The 22,343-nt window shown below is 37.6% G+C and overlaps 1 protein-coding gene across 1 annotated transcript in view; it reads left to right on the top strand.

Annotated features, from left to right (window-relative positions):
- LOC113476738 (vasoactive intestinal polypeptide receptor 1-like) overlaps positions 1-21,463 on the top strand; it is a 31,156-nt gene extending 9,693 nt beyond the window's left edge. Inside the window, exons 2-13 of the mRNA XM_026842631.1 lie at positions 266-365; positions 3,395-3,502; positions 4,247-4,356; positions 8,035-8,132; positions 9,217-9,349; positions 9,778-9,931; positions 11,804-11,864; positions 13,752-13,821; positions 14,650-14,741; positions 15,731-15,860; positions 17,176-17,217; positions 19,757-21,463. Of these exons, the coding sequence (XP_026698432.1) occupies positions 266-365; positions 3,395-3,502; positions 4,247-4,356; positions 8,035-8,132; positions 9,217-9,349; positions 9,778-9,931; positions 11,804-11,864; positions 13,752-13,821; positions 14,650-14,741; positions 15,731-15,860; positions 17,176-17,217; positions 19,757-19,945 (1,287 nt within the window). The 3' untranslated portion in view covers positions 19,946-21,463. The remainder of the gene's footprint in view (positions 1-265; positions 366-3,394; positions 3,503-4,246; positions 4,357-8,034; positions 8,133-9,216; positions 9,350-9,777; positions 9,932-11,803; positions 11,865-13,751; positions 13,822-14,649; positions 14,742-15,730; positions 15,861-17,175; positions 17,218-19,756) is intronic.
- Positions 21,464-22,343: the final 880 nt, after the last annotated feature.

Genomic DNA, 22,343 nt, shown 5'->3' with positions numbered 1-22,343 from the left:
TGGCTGGCTAGAATACAAGGGGATTAATCTCTTACCAAATTAATCCATCACCTTAAATGCAACACATACAAATTAATAAATGTATGAGATTCCAGCCTCCTTTTGCTGTTTACATGCTCTATTTGCAGAAAAATCTTCAGCTGGAATTTTCACATTCTTAGACTTCAAAATATCAGCCAGTAGGTACAAACTAGAAAGAAACTTGGCTTTTCTCATTTTGATAATCACAGAACTTCTTGGTTTGTTTTCTCTTTCTCTTACCAAGGTTGTGGGAATCCATCCAGAATGTAAGATATTCCACCAGGTGGTCAAAGAGGAGGCTCTCTGCTTAGAAAAGAATGACTCTGTTTCATCCGATCTTAAAGGTAATGGTCTTGACAATTGTCAAGCTTTTATATAAATATCCCTTGTATATCATCTCAGGGACACAATGTCCAGATACCGTTCATTCTCCTGAGTCAAGATTTGATTCCTATTTTATGTGGTTTCTTAAGAGTTTGAAGTGCTGCTTCTATAGGCTGGGACATTACCTCATCTCTTTTTAAACATCTTTAAAAGCTCAATGTCTAAGTCAGGACTTGTCTTCTCAGATTTCCTCAAAGTAACTGGAGGAAGGTGGGTGACCCTAGAACATGTTTTATTGCCTCTGGTTTAGATGCTTGCTTGAGAATGAGATGAATCATTCTCTGGAGTAGTATTTCTCTTTACTAACTACAGAATGAAACTGAGATGATTAGTTCAGACCATGACAATTTTAGACAGTTAGGTCAGGAAAACCCTACTTAGAATGTGTTAGATTCCTAAACTATTTGGTGTGTTATATCAAAAACTACAAAGAAGCTTTCACAGAAGACACTGAATAGCATGCTGAACTTATATTGTGTTGGGAATCATTCCAATCTGGCGAAAATGTTCTTTGAAAAAAAAAAAAAAAGAAAGAAAAAAAAGAAAAAAAATAAACCCAGCTTCTTCAAACTATTATATTTCTACATTTTTTGAGGTACTTTGTTTCTTTGTTTGTTTGAAAAGATTTATTATGGTGATGTTTTCAAATCTATTACATGCTCAAATAAAAATTTTGAAAATTAAAATGAATGTTTCAGAGACCCTGTAAAATATTTTTAAAATACTGCGTAGAGGGTTCTCTTTGCTGACGTTTTGGCATTGTGGACACATGTCCTTAAAGTACTGTTAAACTATATAAAAATCTTCAACCTTGTCAACTCTTATCTTCTCAAAGCTCTCCTTTCTATCTTTTATTCTCTGGAGATGGAAAGATTTGAATAAAAATCTGTTCTCAATATATTTAAAAATGAACATTAGATCCCAAAAAACAATTAAACCCCAATATTTTATCTAGACTAAGATTGGTAAAAGTCGCTAGCTTGCATTTCAATTTTCAGGAACTGAATGAAACAAACTGAAGGATCACAATTTGTACAGTTACTTCTCAGTAGTCACAGAGAATCTGTGCTGGAATTAGTCTATGTTACAGACTTTCTAATCTAAAGTAGTTCCACATTGTTCTTGTACAGAACAGCATGTAATGAGTGTCATCAATAAAGTCCAGGATGTAATTCCTCTCATCTTGAAGGAGATGTGTAAAATAGGTCGATTGAATCAAGCTCTAAAAATATTTGGTTTTCTCCATTGTCTAAAAAAAAGAAAAAGAGCCCTAAATTACTGGAAAACACTTTAACATCTATGAGCTCAACATTAATTGATACATTTCCTACTGGAGTTGTCTTTATGGAGTCTCAGGTGACTTGGACAATCACCAGTCTCTTAAAAACCTTGGTGTGTAAAATGTTCTTTCTGCCTCTGCACTCAGCGGTTTCTTTGATATAAACTGTAGAAATGACAAAATGAAGTCAGATCTAAGACTTAAAACATACAGATTCCATCCCTAGATAAGGTCAACTGATTCTTGTTTTTAAAGCCACATTACCAAATATGATAGATTTTTAGACCCAGCTCCTCAAAGGTATTACAGTCCCTCTAATAGAGAGGGACCATTTAAGTCCCTAAATCTAAGTGTGTGGGCCACTGCATGTCTAAGTGGGACTATTACTTGACTTTATTAATTTGAGAATTAGCAGCCCATTTTATGCTATAACCATCAGGGAGACCTAGGTATTTGCAGCGAGTGATTCACCCTTTCCTCAGAAAGGGGCCACCAATATATGGGGTGAATCATGTGCTGGAAGTCCCTGTCTCTTAGCTGTTAGGAACATAGCTAAGAATAGCTAACGTATTTTAGACAATTAAAACTGGAGATAATGAATCAGGACTCCTAATTTCCTATCTGGCAAATTGGGGGTATCAGGAATTTCATCCTCCTGAGGGTGATGTGAGGAGAATGCTGTGGGACATTCCCGGGACTGTCATTTCAGAAGCCAGAGACTTTTGCTCAGCTACTGGCAAGTAGTATTGCTTCCACATTTCAGCTCTTGACAGTTTTAGATTTGCCTTGTCATCAGTCATAGAGAAAACAGAAAAGAATCAGTGAAATAAAACACCACTCCCCAAATGAAATTCATGCACTGCTTTATATCCATTTTAGGACTACCTAGAGATTGGTTTGGGATACAGCATGGTGTTTTTTTCATTGGTTCAGGCACCTTTACATGCTGATAATTTTTCTGTCCTGCACCCACACCTACTTCCCAACAGATGCTGTATGACCACAGCCTGAGTCTCACTGTGATGCATCCATGACAAAGATGCAATTAAATATAACTTCTGAAAATCGTTTTTATTGGACTCACATCTAGTAGCATGCCCTGTGCCATCAGCTGCAATCTCTGGTTTAGGGAACCTCATGAATGACAATCAGTCAGATCTATTCCTGATGATGATTATTTTATATGATGCTGGGAGATGTTTGGAATGAATCTAATCTCTATTGAAGTCCATTTTGAAATTCCATTGTTTGTCTAAGACCAGAACTTCAGCCCTTATTTCCATATTGGTAGACTTTAAATGTGAAATCAAAAGACTAAGGCTGAAATTTAAGTCTGATATTTTTCAGTTAGACTCTGAAACGAGTAATGAGAAAACTCAAGTGCTAATACTTATTCAATATTTTTAATTTGGTGACATTTTTTTTGACAATAGAAAGACTTTCAGATTGCATCTCCTTGAGTTTCAGGTACATTCTCTCATGAAATCAGGTAGGGGAAGGTCCAGCTGGAATCCTGAGTGCATATGTTGAGCCACGATTTATTCAAGAAGAGGGAAATAATACAACCCTTCTCTTTCAGATCTGCATGTCCTATTGTGGCTCTTCTTGCATGTGAATTAGTGGGAAAGTCACAGACAATCTCATTATAGAAAATCAACTGTATGATGTTCTGTGTGTGTTTCTTCATTTAGAGGCACTTTTTTTTTTCAGGGTGCTCCACAGATTGGGATGGTCTAACCTGCTGGCCTAGAGCCACTTTTGGGGAAGTGGTTAAAGTTCCCTGTCCAAGAATTTTTGAAGAAATCACCAATATCGATGGCAAGACCTTTTTCCTATTCTTTTCATCCCTACATATTTTTCAAAAATAAATTCTAATAGTTACAGATTCAGTAACTTGCATATTTTCCTGAGTCACAATGCTATCATATGTCAGTTGACATACAATAATTATCCAAATACATGGCTAGGTTTATGGTCAATATTTGACACTTTTTTGTTTTGTGTCATGCTGTACTGAATTTTCTAACCTCTTTGGTGGTCTAAAAAATTATGGGTAATTTCACTATGTCGCTAAGTTTATAAAGGAATACAAATATGGCAAAGAATCACTGAATTATAAAGTCATAGAATAGTAAAAGTTAGAAAGCACCTCTTGAGGTCACTGTCCAATCCTCCAGTCATAGCAGGACCAAGTTCAAAAATTGTATCTAACTTCAAAGCTAGATCAGATGGCTCAGTGCTTTGTCCACAAGCACAATTATATTGTAAATGCAGGAAAGACTGCATAATTTGATTTCCTCTGTGTGAGGATTGAGTTTGCAGAATAAATTTCCTGTATGAAATGTAGAAGTTCCACTGTATCTTGAAATGAATGGGAATATCTGTTTCAACTTCTCAAAAGATAGATAGACAGAATATTACCACTCCATAGCTAATCTTGCTGAACACGACTAGACCTGTAAGTGCCAGGAATCAAAGTAGGAATAAAAACTTGTTGTTTCTTGTCAAAACTTAAAGAACCCTCTCCCATAACTCATCCTTTGATATATTTTACCATTAAAGGTTTTCTTCAGAGAAACTGTACACAGGAGGCATATTGGTCAGAACCATTCCCATCATACACCATTGCCTGTGGATTTGATGAAGGTTCCAGTAAAGGGCCTGAGGATCTGGTGAGTTTTTTATTTCCTGCTTGTGGACATCTCCAGAGCACCCTTTTCTGAGTGTGCTGAGTAGCTGGGTCCTTTCACACATCTGATCCCTGTTAGAATCCAGTAATAATCGATCTTCAGTGCTAAGCTCAAACCTTTTTGGTATATTTAGAACCTGTTAACAAATTAGGTTTAATATAAAGCAAGGGAGTAGCAGGTAGCACTTTCCATCCAGTTGTTTCCTCCTAGTGTTAATGAGTCATGATTAGTTCTCTTGACCTGCCTAACAAAGACTTGGGTTTTCTGACAGAGGTGACTTGAACCTTCATCATGCACCCATCTCCTAAGGAAGCCCTACCAACCTGTCTGGGAGGAATCCAATTCATTTGGATCCCACCTGATCTCCAGATGTTCTCTGAGTCAGATGAAAAGATTCCGTAACTTCATAGCATGGTGGTCAATGCACACCTTTAGGAGGGAACTCTTGGATGCCACTGAGTATTTCCACACTTTATCTTAGGTATTCAATGCAGTAAGAAGTGAACCTTTATTTTTCCTATCTGATGATCATCACTGGCACTCAGGCTACAGAAGCATTTATTTTTCACCCGTATCTTCATATAATTTATATTTCCATGTTTCTCATCATTGTACTTGGCCTCAGAATAGGAATGCTTCATACTTCATTGGTGGTGGTAGTGTCTCAGTGGCGAACTTTACCTCATAGCTGAAGGTTGTTGATTAAGAGACATGCTCACTGCTTCTGCCTTTGAGTTCTGACCTTTGCTAAAAAGGACAGTTTGAGCAAGGGATAATAGGGATGTCTCCATCCCCTCATCGCCAGTCTGTCTTGGACCAGGCTCATACATCTTGCACAAATGCAAGATGGGGTACATCACTGCCTCATCCTATTGTGGTACCTTGAAAGAAGCAATGGATTCTCTCCAATCTATAAAAGAAAAGACTAACTCATATAGCTTGTTGTGAGTGTGTAGTCATGACTCCATAGTGGAAAAAGGTCGTTTGTCACACGCCAAAGCAAGACACAGAAAGGTGAAGAGGGTTGTCATCACTGGGTATTACCTGGAGTAGACCGTTTGGTTCTCAAGCTCAAGCACATAAGTACTGGCTCAGATATCTGAATCTTTAGGATGTGTAGACACAATTGGCTTCAGCCATTTGACTCCATGATCTTAGAAACTCAAACACAGCTGTAACAGGCAGAATAGCTATCTGGAGTTCAGTTCCCCACCTGTAAGCTAAGAATATTTGTACTTCTTCACACTGTGGGGAAGCTAGAAAGAAAAATGCTTAAAAAACTTCTGGACAGGTGCTGGATACCATGCAAACAGTTCAGAAGGCATGTAAGACTTGTAAGGTGACTTGTATTCTGGAGGACAGTTCTCCAGCTCTGGGGCCAGCTGTCATGTGTGGTGGTGCAGTTCTTACCCCTCCCTGCTCCTCCTTGTTGGGCTGCTTGGTGCTGGATGTGATTCCACCCACTTCCCCTGAGCCATACACCAATTTGTGGAGTTAAGGACTGATAACGTTAAGGCGCCCCCTTAACAAGCCTGGCTTCTGCCCCTACTGAATGCTCAGAAAGGGTTATAACAGCCCATCATCTCCTAATGGCCTGGCACACCTGTGCCTGGGACGGTCAAATGGCAACAATAACAGAGTTGCACATTCATCAAGTTCTTGTGAAACTGCTGAAAGGCACCAGAATACTTCATTGTTCGAGCTGGGCATGAGCAAAAGGTATCTGACAAAAGTCAATTATCTTGGACCCTATAAACTGCAACCACAAGGGAGACCCTTTGAGCTCCCCTGGATCGCAGCGGGCCTGTGACCAGCATCTCCCCTGAGCTGGGATGCCTCTCAGGTACCAAAACCCTTAAGGTGTCGTCTGCTGCCAGAGCTGATGGAAGGCCAAGGTGAAGTCAACCTGCTCAAGTCTCAATTATCACCCACGGAGGAATGCTAAGGCATTGTGTGTATTTACTCTAAACTCAAGAGGAGGGAAAAATTTTACTTTGAGCTAGCTTCTCTTTCACCCTCTCTTTCTCTGCTTACTGGTGTGTGGGTACATACTTCATTCTACTGGATCCGAATCCTTTTGTCTCTGTGTGTGTTTGTATGTTTTGTGTTCATTCTACTGGATCAAAATCTGTTCTCTGTGTGTATTTGTGTATGCACACGTACATATGTATAAATTAAGATACCATAGAGAAAGTTATTGTGAATCTTGTAATCTTAGAATCTGTAAATGTCACTACTTTTATAACATTTTCTGAATTATTTTGTAAAAGATCGATTGATGTTATTTATTAATAAATCTAAAAATCCTGTTAAATCATTTCTGTGTTAATGCTTTCATCTGCAACACTATGTCATGACTCTCATCCGCATAGCTTGCTCTCTAGGGTGGCTTTCTCCAAGCAGTCCCTGACATGTGCTAAGCCAGGCATAGTTTGTAGCTGGCCTAGGCTGAAATCAAGCAAGGGGTTATATTTACATTTAACATTATGGAAGATTTCAGGGTAGAGCTCATGTTTGTACTGTGACTGTGTTTAGCTTGTTATTCCGGTCAAATACACAGGTTGACTGGCAATAAGATCAGTAAGATATACTGCATTGTAACCATAAGGAAGGAAGTAAGAAGAATCTCACTTATATTCTAAGAGAACCACATGTTTTGTGTTGTGTATCTGCAGTGAGGACTTATGATGTCTTCTGCATATAGTGTTGTTTGTTAGTTACCCTACAAAAACAGCTAAAATTAATCAAAATACTTAATAGTTCAACTGAAGAACCTATTTTTTAATTTTCACCTGAAACACCAGGATGATTCCAAGGTTGTTAGGGTTGCATGATTTATTTATGGATTTACTAAGAATTGCTAATTGGTTGTCTCAACCTGGAATTGTTGTCTTTTGGACAGAGTTTGGATCAATTAGAGAACAAAGCGTCCACTGCATTTGCAAGGAGGAAATTTGTCTGGATTGAGAGAATTTAGTTTCTTGGGATTTTAAATAATTAGGTGATCTTGTAGTGAATCAGAATAAAATTTGCATAGATAAAGCAATGTAGGCGTGCTTCATTTTTCTTAGGACAAATGAACTATAAAGAATTTACAGTGTTACAATATCCAGAAGCTGAATTAACTCTTTTAGACTGTGATCTTATTTTCTTGACTTTAACATTTAACCTCCACAATACAATGTGATTGTTTCATACCATTTCAGTTTCCTACCCTGCAAAATGCAAGTTTTATTTCTCTTTTAGCCATAGCTGTTTATGAAAACCAATACTTATTGAATCTGCCCAGGTCTAAAGTGACGGATTCACAAATTGCCCATCAGCAGGTTTCAGTGCCCTAAAGTCTTTTTGTACCTATAGGGGAAAATGTAGTTCCTTAACAAAATTAATATCTTATTGTTAAACATGCTCAAAGGGGTCACTATTGCAGATGAGCCTGTGGGCTGTGAAACCTGTCTCATGTGTAAGGTTAAGTAGGAATCAAAAGAAAAAAAGGTGTGTTAGTGATGGAGGGAAACCCTGAAGCACAGCTCAAGCATGCAAAGCACCACATAAGTGATGGGATGGCTGGTAAGGAAAAATGTATCACAGTGAAATAAGCACACCAGCATGCATGCTGCATAACCACCAGCATTGGTCTGTGTTCTCTTTTTCTCACAGAAATCATATTATTCTGCGTTTTGGCGTGTCTACACTGCTGGCTATGCAGCATCAGTGACTTCACTCATTACAGCTCTAATTGTCTTTGCTGCCTTCAGGTAAAAACAAATGATCTCTTTTTCAGGATGTCTTAAGATATTGCCTCATCCTAATTCCTCTCAAACCCTCTGTGTTTTTGTTTTGTGGGAATTTTTTTTTACTATTATTTTGAAATCCTTCTCAGACATAACACCTTTGATGGCAATGGATTCTTCTCTTTTCATGTTATAGCATTTTGCTGCAGATGTTAAAACAAAAAAGCTGGCTGGACCCTCTGTTTTAGTCTGTTTAATGACACCATACAATGGAAATGCTCCAACCTTTTATCACTATTAACATAACTATTCCTCCAGTGCATAGCAGGACATAAATCTGCAGAAACTGAGTGTCTCATGTCCCTGAACCATCAGTAATTCTAAACTGTCCAATCTTCATAAATGAGAGCTATAGAAAGAGATTTAAAGAAATTAAAATATCACATTAGGTGATGCTGGATATTAGGAAATGGATCCTGGTTTTGGATGGTTCCAATGTACTTGGACAAAAGTGTTAAGCTTACTCTGCAAGCAGGAGTGCAGAGCACAGAAACAGCATTCTAACTGGTGGATTTGCAGTCCCCAAAATCATATCACTTCTAGAGATACCTGGGACCAAGAGGCTGATATGTCCAAACCCTGAAGGATATTGCTTCAGCTCAAACTGTGAACATCTAAGGAAATGCAGTCTAAGGTAAGGCAGCTACTTCTGTGGCAGCCATCCCACAACATGTGACTGACACCCACTCAATCTTCTGTTCTCTGGACAGAAAGAGGCTGAAGAGCCTGTCTGCAAGTTTGTTCAACAAAAAATGCTATTTAGAATAATTAAAAGGCATTATTGCAGTACAGCCCAAGAGTCCCAGAGTTTCTCTTCTAGCATCACTTTTAAATGTGTGGTGATTCAAGAACAATTATACTAGTACCTTTATTAGCTTAAACAGATAACTGCTCTGCTCTCTTGTGTCTAGCTCCCTCTCAAATAGTGACCGATCATTTATTTGTTTTTGAAGGTGTCTGCAGTCACTCTGTATTCCTGTCTGAGTTTTGATAAGACCATGACAATTTTTTCTTGCAGAACAATTTTTATTTTCTCTTTCCATGTCAGAAAATTCCACTGTACACGGAATTACATCCATATGCACCTGTTTGTCTCCTTTATCCTGAGAGGAACTGCTGTTTTCATCAAAGATGCTGTTTTGTTTGCAGATGAAACTATGGACCACTGCCTAATGTCAACGGTATAAACTTCTCCTCTTTTATCCTTTAATTTAATTCTTGACCTGAAGAGAACATGGAGATTTATTAATCCAATTTCTCTTTAGTTTGCTAGAACTGAAATCTTAAACCAAAACAGTACTACACAAACCTGACGACCAAGTGCTATGGTTACATTCAGCTTTGATATATAAGGTACAGGCCTGTTGACTCTAGTGAAGTTGTAACAATTTTGATCAGTGCAGAATTTAATCTACAATAGAGGGTCAATGTTTCCATTTCAAAAAACTGAAGTAAAGTCAATTTAAATGACGAAATCCAAACTCGACTGAAATCTTGTAATAATTTCTTCATTCTTATGTGGTAATATTGAATTTTGCCTATACTTGTAGAGAAACCAGGCACAATGGAGAGTAGACCTAATAGGGTTTTTCTTCCTCTGCTTTTCCAGGTTGCTTGTAAAGTTGCTGTGGCATTCTTTCAGTTCAGTGTTTTAGCTAATTTCTTCTGGCTTCTTATAGAAGGGATATACTTGCAAACACTGCTTTTGCTGACCTTTGTTTCGGACAGGCAGTATGTATGGTGGTTCATATTTACCGGCTGGGGTTAGTACTCTTTTCCTCTTTGTCCTATTTAACACTTCCATTACTTTCAGAACTAGATAAAATATTTGTTTTTAAAATAAATGGTGCCTAGCAAAAGTGTCACCTTTCTGGTGAAACCTGCCCATTCATGCAGTACTACTACATCAAAATCATACATTGTTCTGTCTTTCTTCTCTTGTTAGATATTTAACTATTCAAAACATCGAAGGACAGGATAGGATGGATTACTAGAGGCACTATGATAATTCTACTTGAAGACTGCAGCACGTTATGATTGGAATTAATTTAATGCAACTGCAGTAATTTAAAAGTTAGCCATCTAATCTAAATTATCTCTCCAGGTTTCTCCTGAAGTTGGTAGAGTGAGATATGCATGCCATGATGGTAATTAATCCTCAAGAAGATGAATAATGTAGCTGGATAACATCCTGGAAACATGTTGCCTTCCTCCTCTGACTAAAGTAGTTTGAGTGACTAACTTTAAATTGACATTTTGGTTTTAGTAAGAAGAATTAGAGAGATTAATCTTAAATTATGTGAACTCAGGCCTAGGAATCAAACAATTCTATTTTTTTTCAGAGACCTTCTGGCTTTAGAGAATAGTTTGAATTTATAAAACAATTTAAATTATCTCTGTTGGAATATGTGCACATAATAGATACATTTTTTTTTTAATTTCAGAGAATTGTTTGTTGTTACTCTCATATATTCTTTTACCTCATCTTGGCTATTATAAAACAGAGGCACCCGCATTGATATTTTTGGTTTAGGAGTGAAATCCAAATCCTCCTGAAGTAAATAGTAAATTTTACTTCCTCTAGAGTTTCTCATTTTTTTTTTTTTTGTAATTAAACTTTTAAAGTCTGTATTTTATAAGGTTGATGTTGATTTGGAGCTATTCCAATTATGATTTCCTGAAACTAGATGCTTAGACTTTGATTAATCACAGCTAACTAGAGATTACAAAGGAAACACCTCAATTAATAATGTAGAAATCTTCATCTTCTATAATCAATGGAAAGTGAGAGACACCTGAGGGGCAGCTCAGATATGGATTTGATATGGATGTAAATATTCCTTTTTGTTAATTAAAAAGACAACTTGAACTGAATATGGTCCTAACTTAAAGGCCTCGAACAAAGGTCTAACATTAGGAAGGACAACTTCTGGGCCTTTACTACAGATCTGAAATGATACTTAAAAAGATATGACCTATGTTGCTATAGATTTGTCAGTGAAAATGTCACTTGCTTCAGATTAAAGTCCCTTTGTGGCAGCTCTGAAAGTCACTTAGTGTTTGGAAATTCAATTCCACAGGAGAGCAAAAGCATTTGCTAGTTTATAGGCCTGCTTGAAACAAACAAACAAAACTATTCAGTCATAAATGTAGAAGGATAAGCAGTGATAAAGTGAGGCTAGATATCACGTGTTCCAGGATTTAACTAAGTTTTTATGGAATGCTGTTCAACTGATGGGTCTAGAGTGATTAGTAGAGTCTCTCCAGGACAAAAAAGTGAACTTTTCCAGCTTGTGTACAAGGAGTTGTGTCCAGGCCACAATTCACATTGCAAGTGCTTGTAATTCATATCCAAACCCTTAAGTAATTCCTACCTGTTAATTCTGGAAACATGGTTTCACAGCATCCTCTATTTTCCTTTGTTTCGATTCCATTCTCCTGCCTTTTTTTTTTCCCCCTTTATTTTCCTTTCCTTGAACTGCAAGTTAAGTTTGTTCAGAGAGTTATTTAAAATTGTCTGACCCATTATTTGATCTTTAATATCCATCCAGTCTGTCTCAGTGTGAACCTTCTTGGAATAAAGTTTCCATGGGTATTCAAAACAATTATATTGTCTTTTATATTGGTTTGTCCAGGAGGCCCCACTGCTGTGATGTTTGCTTGGGTCCTCACAAGAATCCATCGACAAAATACTGGGTAAGTCAGAGCTTGGATAAGGAAGCCAAGGACATCCTATTTAGTATTGTATTTTGACTTTCTAGTGGGGAAAAATAGATATCAAAACCAGATAAACAAAAAAAATCCTTCCAAAGTTGTGCCTCTAATCTTTACACTTCATACACAAGTAAGAAAAGTTTCAAGTCTTCGATTTTGATGTTCATATATAGAGTAATAAAACCTAAAAATATCATAATAATTATTGAAATTTCATATAGTCTCCTAATACCCAGTCCTTGAAATAATTATATTTTAAGGAAATTATTGTTTCTGTATGAAATCAGCCATAAATTACTAACCTTAATCTCTTCAAATAAGTACCTCCCCAAAAACCACATTATGTCCTGATAAGTAGTTTATTTAATTTTCATTCAGTTATTTGATTATTTATTTATTTATTTAAATTATAATCTTTTAATATGAGAGCCAGGTATAAAGCAGATGATTGTGTACAAAAAACTGCCCTGAAGATCTTCAGGTCAATTCATGTGTGTGATCTGTTGGAAAAGATACTATTTTACACCTACCTGCTCAGGACTCTGGTTAATGATATAGAAGCAGTAAATTCTATGGTCCATCACATTTGGAAAATCCTATTTTCCTTTCTGCAGATTACTGGAGAACATCTGCAGAAGTTGTTCTCCAGTGTAATAAAGAGAAGTAGTCTACCTTTCCACATCATGTGCTTTCTTTTTGTAGCCAGGAGAGGTGCAACGAAGATTTCATTTTTCTCCTTTCCCACTGCTCCTCTTCCAAAGAAGAGTTTATGTGTTGGATCTGTAGCAAAAGAATCTGGCACAAGATACTCCAGTTACAGAAAGAGTTCAGAGAAAGGTGGAGAGCAGGAACAAGAGCTCTGACAAGTTCTTACAGGCTTAAAGAGGATGATGAAAAGTGTCTGAACTTAGGATGCTCTTCCAGCAAAGTGTCTACCTGCTCAGTTTACTTCTCTGATGTATTTTAGATGTCCACTTTAAGTTGAGGTTAATTACATCCAGACATATCGATCTCCTTTAACTGCAGAGGAAATGTAGTTGAATAGATCCAGTGAAGACATCTACACAGCCAGACACACCTCACTGCAGATCCTTCATACATTTGGTTGCTTTTCTAATATTAGATACATAAACAAACTGAAGTATCAGAACCACTAATGTTTTACCTAATAGCATGATGAAAGGGAAACCCATGTTCTTCAGACACAGCTGCTCTGGACTCACATTGCTCATATTGCAATGATACACCTCACGCTCAGACATGCTGGGATAAGCCACCATCTGTAACCTCTATTGTTATATGCAGCGGAATATCCTGTGTCACAAAATAACAAATGTGGAAGGGAAAATACAGGAAGGGGAAGCATGATAAAACCTAGTATGTATGACACTTGACTGGAGGGAGTTAAAGTGGATTGTTACTGATGTTAAATACATGAACAGCTTTAAAACAGGGACTAAAGGCCCATTCCGCTCTCTCCTTTCAGATTATCTTTACTAGGGCTCTAGGATTTTCTTACATTTTTCCTCATGACCCTAAATTCATTACATTCATGGATGCACAGTAGTTTAATCTCTGATCTGTACTTTGTAAACAGGTCACTTCTTCAACAGAAGCTAAGAACAGAAGTTTGCAATTACAAATGTGCATTTCTTGACTTGCCTTTGGTTCTTCAACCCTTACCTCTTACTGAATAAAATTCCATTAGATTGGGCTCCACAGAAAGTTTGAGACAGGTATCAGGGTACCAGTACCAGCAGGGGCCTTTAAATAGTGATTTAAACCCCTATCCTGTGACAGAAATACTTTCATGTCTGTGGAAAGCTCACATGGGACAGATAACATCACTGCTTTTATTTGCTGTTTCAGATGTTGGGATGATGATGAAAATGGAGTGCTGTTATGGATCATCAAAGGCCCCATTCTGCTAACTGTATTAGTATGTTTTTTTAATTTTGTCTTTAGTATCTTTTAAAATGTGAAATATAATATAGTGTCTCCTTTCAGTAAACTGGGAGAAAAGCGATAGTCCATGCTATGGTATTGAATTTCAAATAGCAGGAAATTATATAGCATGTGTTTTGTTGCTGTTATTTTTGTTGGTTTTGTTGGGACTTTTCCCCCAAAACATCCCAAACCACAAGCAAAAGGGTAAATCCTGTATTTTCTTGTCATCTGCATTCCACGTACCACAGTCATGTCTGTGTCTCTGTAAGTAATTTCTGAAGAAAGGCAATCCATTCCTACAAGATTCTTTCATAATATGAAGCTGATTTAATATGAGAAATACATATAGATCATTTTATCTAGTATATTTTTAAAATAATTTCTTAGGATGTAAACTTAAGACAAAAAATCTCACTTATGCATACGTTTATTCCATCTAAATTTAGAGAGGAAAGAGTATGTCACTTGCATTTGTATTTGATATAATCCCTGTCATAAGTAATGAAGGGAACAGGGAGGACTATTTAGACCATGTAAGATCTACTAGACAAAAAGTACAAGGAGTTAATATCAGACATAAACCAATATTGAGACACATAGGTCTATATTAATTCAACATAACTTTCAGCATAACTGTATGTATAACTATATATTGGTGGGGAAAATTAATACTATTTCTAATGCTATTGATTTGATCTGAGAGCAGATCTGCACTCTTTATAGCAGTGCAATTCCCATGACTGGGGATTTTTAGCTAATTTATATCAACAAAAGATATGTCATGATTTGTATGTTTACAGATTTTGTCTTGTCTTTTCAGATTAACTTTGTTATATTTATTAATGTGATCAGAATTCTAGTCCATAAATTGAAATCTCAAGAGGGAGGAGGGAGCCATTCAAGTAACTTTGTGTAAGTATTTCTAGGTGTCTTGATAGTGATGCATTCTAGCTGCTATAAGAAATGTTTTATGGACAGGAGCACAAAATGTTCTACTCCTTAATGACAGAAAGAGAATTCCCCAGAGGAAATAGTGATGTAAACTTTCCTTTTCATCCCAGATATCACATCTCTCTTTTTCTTCTGGGGGAAAAGGGTAGGGTGGATATGTTGGGGACAGTGAGAAAAGTAAAATATAAAGTATTACAACTCCAAAAGGACACAGCTTGAAAATGTAAACACTTTCAGGTAATGCATTCATCTTTCTTCCAGTGTCTTCTACACAAACAGCCACATAGAGAAGACAGAGATAATTTCCTTTACATTCTTAGGATTAACATGATGCTGATGTTCTGGTAACTGAATCTAGTCCTCCCTGTTCTCGATCCTCTTCACAATCATTTGGAATCTCATCAATGCAGTCAGAGGATTCTAGAAAGTTATTTAACTCATCGTAAGATATGTAGGTATGGCTGTTAGTTATGGCACAGGACCCATAGCATAAACTCATGCCCTTCTGAAGTGAGATGAAGGCCAAGCAGACAACCCTAGGACACCACCAGTGCCTCTCACACCACTGTTTAAGCAACTGAATTAAGTTCTATGGACAGTGATGATTAACAGTTTTGGAAGCTGAGACACTTCTATGTGGCATACCTATATATCATTGAGATTAGCCTCAGGAGGATCAGAGCACTTAGTTTGGTGCCCCTGTTTTTGAATGTATAGCCTGGAGAAGAACCCTTAAACGTCAATACAGAAAACTTGCATGCTGATTTGTTCATCTCTGTTCACCAGGTGTTGGTGGGAATGGCAGAAAGTAATCTTTCTCCAACTTTGTTGGACGTAGTTGCCTCTATTATGAAGCTGTCCTCTGTGTTAAAATTTGTTCCAACATATAATTGTTATCACTAATTCCACATTTCTAACAGTGCATTGTTCTTTAATTCTTGGTTTGCCAGGAGACTTGCTAAATCCACATTACTCTTAATCCCCCTCTTTGGAGTACACTACATTGTATTTGCATTTTTCCCAGAAAGCACTGGTCTGGAAGCTCGACTTTATATTGAGCTGGGCTTGGGTTCTTTTCAGGTAAGCTGAACAAAATGTTTGTCAGTCCAAAGAGGTTTGGTTTGAAACACCACATTTGTGGGATTTTTACAGTTTAGGTTGGTTACTAGAGCAGGTGTTAATAATGTGTCTAAATTCAACACTCATATTCCATTTACTCCTTTGCAAGCTCTTTCTGTTGTTTGTTTCCTTATCTTATTATTTGAAATCTCACACTACTTTTGAGTTCTGAGTCAGATTTCGTATTAATAATCACAAACATTGCCCCCAGTATCTACCTTTATTGAATAACAGTGACAGAGAACCATGAAGATCAGTCTATGGATTAAGGTGAACTCATTGGAAATAATTCCACATAAAATAAAGATGATGATGAGAGGAATGAAAAAATAATATATAACGACCTGTTCTACCCTTACTCTTTAGCAGCAGTGAACGTGTCATATTAATACTTCTTTGTTTCTTTTATTTTGCTATACCACTGTTCAGAAAATTATCTCGGATTTGAGAGGGTCAGGGCCTGGGTATGTTACTGTTTGCAACAAATAGCTGAAGTCTTTTTCCTTCCCCTTTTCCCTGTACCCCACAACAGTTTGTCCACATTGATATGTGTGGAAAATGATCCATCTTCCATGCTTACTTCTCAAGCATGGCCAGACTCTGGGAAAATACTTGCTGGTCCAAGCCAGAGCTGTGTCATGGACCATGCTGACGTTTAACAACTTAAGCAAGCAAAGGCCAGTATTTGGGGCTGTGCCTTGTTCAGTTTACTGATGCAAATGTAGTCTAGCACTGTCCAGTGTTTGCCTGTGTTAGCACAGTCTGTGAAATGGCTTGGCTCCCAGCTGACTAGCACTCCTCCAAACAATGCCTGACTATAGTTCTGGGTGAATATGGATTCCAGACCTTTCCCAATAGGTTGTTAGCTGAACACAGCCATACTCTTCTGTGTGAAAGAAAGATAGTTTAGCAGTAAAGATGCAAAACAAGAGCAGGATCTCACCAAGTTTATTCACTACTGTAAATATAGACTAGAACAAGACAGAGGTCCTTCCTGCCTTATCTGAGGGATAACTTGTTTGTAGGATACAGAAAACAGTTAGTGCTTAATGTCTTCATACAAGGGCAATAATATACATATAATGTCACCAGTCCTTTAATCTTATTATGAAAACCCAGTAAATAGTGACGCATTACCTAAATTCCAGTGGAACAATGGAAAACAAGGGATTTTTTGCTGTCTTGCTCAAATTTTGAATGAAACCTGATGTCTTTCTCTGATTCTATGTCTTAAATCCTGATGGTTAGCTTTTTCTCCCTGTCCTTCCTGTCCTAGGGTTTTGTTGTTGCTCTTCTATATTGCTTCTCAAATGCAGAGGTGAGTAGCTAGTACATAAGATTACCTAAACCTTTAAAACTCATGGGTCTCTCTTGGGTTTTGTTTTTGGGTTTTGTTTGTTTGTTGGTTTGGGTTTTTTGTGTTTTTGTTTTTGTTGTTTTTTTTTCCCCCCGTTTCCAGAACAGATCTGTGCTTCGATTTGCTCCTGAAAGCATGAAATATCTTCTTTTTTTCCCTTGATATCTTTGTTGAATTTATTGGTATTCATGCAGTTCTGACAGAAGGACACAGAATAAGCTTTGAAGAAATGACCCTTTACAAATGACTGGTGACCTTCCTGTTGAGGCACTTTTCTTTTTTTCTGCTTTATGTCTGATAGCTGTCATGATGATGTCTCTATGGAAAGCTTGTAACTGTCCTTACTTTCTTTAGGTTTATTTTCTCCTAGTGAGTTTCTTCTTTCCCTTTCCTTTTCCCTTTCCCTTTCCCAGGGAAGCATGTGCATTGTCAGTAGTTTTGTTCAATTACTTTTCCATTTTCATAACGTTGTTAGAATTTGGATAAATTCCCTGTAGTACATTTTAGAGAGCCTATAATTTCAACATCTAACTAAATTTGCTTGCACTTTCTCCAGAAGTGCAGAATGAATGAAAAGTCATAGGAAAATATAAAAACACATCTCATCCTCAGAAAAGTGTGTAGGTTAGATAAGAAGAATGACCCACTAACAGAGCTTTGGTCTCCCCACTAGCTAAGACTGGACACTTCTCATAGGGATGGTTAATAGGTGGAATTGATCCTATTCAAGGATGAATAATGCCTGAAGTATGGTTGTTAGGAAAACAATTTACAATGGACATTCTAGTGCTGTTCTGAGATAGTGCCTTCAAGACTAACTGTAAATACATAATGCTCTGCTTCCCACCTGCCTTCTGTCTGCATAGAGTCCTTGCCAACAGCCTTTAAATAGCTTGCATATTGTATCTCACAACACACGAATCTACTAGGTGTTAACAAAGGGATAGACAGGGAGTGATCTCTGGCCCCCAAATTAAGTGGTGTGTGTTGGCTTGCATCCATGCTGCGTAGGGATAACGGCTTCTGAAGCAGATTGACTGCTGATTACAACTTGGCAGTGCATCTGTTATGGTTCCCTTCAATCATAAAAATAATTATTGCTTTCTGTGTATGTTTCTTCAGTTTTAAATATCGATAACATTGTGAGACACTGTGCTGCTGCCAAGAAAGGTAGTACCTCTGTGGGATGAAACTGAGGGCTGGTATTGTACACAGGAGTTCTGAAAGGCCTTAAGCTTGCTGGGACAGTAGTGGAGTATTGGGTTGGTGGAGGAAGCCCCTCTTTTATTTATTAGAATCTTGAAAGCTCCAGAGGGTATGTTGTGTCCATACTCGAAGTTGCACACAGAGGCTGTCATGTCTGTGTTTAACAGAGAGAATAAAGACAGAATAAGGGCCATCTCAATGATAGATATTGCCAGTGACTTTAAGTGACCCCTGATGATGAACTTCTGCATGTCCCATCCTATTTTATGTATGTCACTGTAGAGACCATACCTAATAGAGGATAACAGAATTACTAGATGAATTCCTAAATTCAGAGTACTTAAATCACATTGGTCCATACATGCATCCCCTTAATTAATAGTTTCACTTAACAGTTTATTTGTGCATTTAATTTGGAGTGCATTTGTGCTAATGGGGCTACCACTATAACACTGTCATAGATTTTCAGCACTAATGACAGCCACAGAAGATAGCAGCTCTATGGTTAGAAGCATTTGTCATATCTTCTTAGTTTAGGACGACATATGTAAGTCACTTTGTGGACATTCAGGAGAGCCACCCCCCTTGCACAAGAAGCAGATAGAGATGATGATGAATTTGAACAGAGGTTGCAGAACACAGCAAAAAATTAGTCCACAGGAGAAGACTGTTCATGTGAACAGTGGCAAGGACTGGGTGTTTCTCGCATCTACTCACACTCCCTCTGATACAGCTTTGAGTGTGAGATGCTTTATGTAGGGCAACAGAACCTACTTTCCCCCTGTCCCCTCACCCCGGTCACAGTAGTGTCAATCCCTACGACCTCTCAAAAATGTAATATGTGTTCAAGTTGATTCAGTATCTTTCAGAGTCAGTAAGAGATCTTTAAGAGGGATTTCAATTTGGATAAACTGAAAGCCTGGAGAAGGACCTTTATTGTGCATAGCAGGTCACAGCAAGGAGGCACAAAAGATTCGTTATGACAAAACCCAGAAATTATACAAAAAGGTAGAAATACTTTTGAAGCAGACCTACAACAATAAACAATAAAACTGCAGTCAAAAACTTCCTTGTCATCCTCTGAATGTTGGAAATTAAGTATCTCTATTTTCAAGAGTAAATAAGGATATAGTTTACATTCTTCTAAAAATGTATTAAGGCTTAATGCTGACTGATTTGGGTGCCTTTGAGCATCTGGACTAAGTAGTCAGTCAGACATTTTGGCATATTTTACCTTCAATGTCCACTAAGTCTTAATTTTCTTATTCTTTGTATTTAAATTCCTTTTCTATAGGTTCAAAGTGAACTGAAAAAACAAATGTGCAAATGGCAGTATCAAGAATACCTGAACTTCATACACAAACAGAGGATTTTGTCCAGAGAAAACAGTCCAGTCAACTATGTCACTCAGTTATCACTGCTTGAAAAAATCAGTCCAAAAAGGAAAACCTCTATCTACCTGAACAGTGTAACTTCTGTCTGAGCTTTTCTAGCAGGAAAAGTTGCTGTGACATTGTAACATACTACCTAAGAGGTGGCCAGTTTGGATTGTTTATGCCTTTCCATCGTGTCAAGAGCCTTCTGTGAGTTTCTTGTCCTTGTCCTTGTGAGCTGCTTTTCTCACTGGTTCAGTTCAGTGTCACAACCCTGGTTCTCTCTCTCCTTAAGCATACAAAATCCATATGTTCTGTTGTGAAATGACAGACCTTGAGCTAGGTGAATGAACAGGTTAACACCCAAAAAGAAGGACTACATTGACTCCTCCCAGGCCCAGCATGTTTGTCATGACTTTGTTAGTGTTTCCAGAAATTTCCTGTTACAAGAATGCTATTCCTAATCTTCATTTGAAACAGTTATGTGGTGGCAAAAGTTTGACATACTGATTAGTGAAGTTTTACTTGTTGTTTTGAGACTAGCTTAATGAGACAAATTTGAGCCAACTTAATGGAAGTTACATGCAGAAACTTGCTAAGCACCTACATATGGAGCAGCGACCTCCTTTGAAAGGAATCTCAAGGTGTCTCAAGAGTGACACAAAAAAAGAATGAGTTACATTATCTGCTTGGGTTTTTTCTTTCATGCCTGTTGAACATAGAGATTAAATTAGGCCAGAGGACCCCAAACCCTTTATTTTCCATGGTAAAACATGGACTAGCTGAACGTTAGGCAGATTATGTGTGCATGAAGGAAGAACACAGAGTAAACCCAATGCAGTACATCAGCTGGGGTACTTTGGACTCAGAATAATTTGCAGACCTAGTCTTAGTTCCCAGATGCTGGTGCTTGTGTAGCTGGAACAGATGTCCTGTCACCACAGCCTTGAAGATTGGCTGGTTCCATCAATGAAATGCACAATTAAACTGTGCTTTTGTGATTTTTTTGGGATCTCCTTTTGAAAATTAATCTGATATGATTGCTGTGATTATCTGAGTCCTGCCCATCATTTTTCAGCTCATTATCACTCCACTCAATGATCTTTCTGGGGTCAGAATTATCCATACAGCAGTATGGTCTAGTGAAAAAAAGTATGGTCTCGTAAAACAGAGCAAGCCAATGTTACGCTTACATCATTTCTTTGGGTAGCCTTCCTCTTTCTTCAGGACTGAATTGGACTCTACCTCAAACTCTCCAAAAGTAAATAAAGGGCACACGTTACACTAGACACTGTTATAGTTCCTTTCAAGATAGGACGATTCCCAGGAGAACCTGCATTCATACTTGAAAGCACTGCTAGAGACTGTGGCCATTCAAGTACACATAAGCTTTCTGTGAACTGCAATATCAGTTTCGCTTTAAAAAGTAGTGCTCCAGTCCCTCATTTTGCTCTACTCTTGGTTAATTAGGCCAGGGGACATTTGACTTATGGAAACCTCTTTGTTGATTTTGTTGATTTTAGGTACTTCATCTCTAGTTCCACTATTAGAGCAGAGATGAATTGCCAGATTTCTATAAATATGAGACAGATCAGTCCTTTATTAAATAGGTATTTAACACATCTCTTCCAATGAATCAGATGTTCTCTATAAAGTGTAATTTTGTCTCTTCTGTTCTCTTTATCAGTTAATTGTAAAATTAACCTTTGCTCCTGTGTTGTTTAAGTTTGTTTCCTGGTATAGTGATGTGAACACATTTGTATGATGTGCATCTATAAAATGCAAATGATGATTACGGCTGTTGTGAATTTGTAAATTTTAATTATATCAGTTTGGATATCTTGAGACTTTATAAAAAAAAAGACAGTCTTGTAACTATGTTTACTATGAAAAAGTTTTGAGGACACTGAATATGTACAATTTTGATCTTTTCATCCAAGAAAAGATTTGCGTTACATGATCATGCAGCCTGAGTTAATGCTCCACTCCCCTTTCAAGACACTGTCACTAAGACATAGGTCTATGGTACCCTGCTTCTATCTGGTTTTGAGAGAAGACTGTTCAGGTATCTGATCACTTCTGAGTGTTTTCTTGAGGAAATTGTTGTGGTAAACATTACTGAGTTGTCTATATGAAGGAATTGATCTGTATCTCTTCAACTGTCTTGGGGAGAAACAAAGTTGAAGTGAATTATGCTTCTGCTTTTGGCTGACCTGGGAACATTTCTTCTGAAAAAAACCTGGCCTGAGGATTTATGTTATGAGACTTCTCATCCAGTACAATCTCTCCTTTACTTTCTCTCCCACTTAACTTCATTATTTGCTGCATGTATTAGCCATCTTGTGTCACACAGTAATTCCCACTTCCCAGCTGAACTCCCAGAACTGCTGGCATTTGGCTTTAAGGCCAAGCATCTCACTGCATGTCCTCTTCCTTTATTATTGGAAAGCCTCTTTACTGAACCAGGGATCTAGAGGAAGGAGAAATGATGGCAAACAAAGGTGATAG

This window comes from Athene cunicularia (assembly GCF_003259725.1).
Source record: "Athene cunicularia isolate RWA chromosome 2 unlocalized genomic scaffold, athCun1 chr2_part1, whole genome shotgun sequence".
In the NCBI taxonomy this organism is placed as follows: Eukaryota; Metazoa; Chordata; class Aves; order Strigiformes; family Strigidae; genus Athene; species Athene cunicularia.
This window is presented reverse-complemented; position numbering and strand designations above follow the sequence as displayed.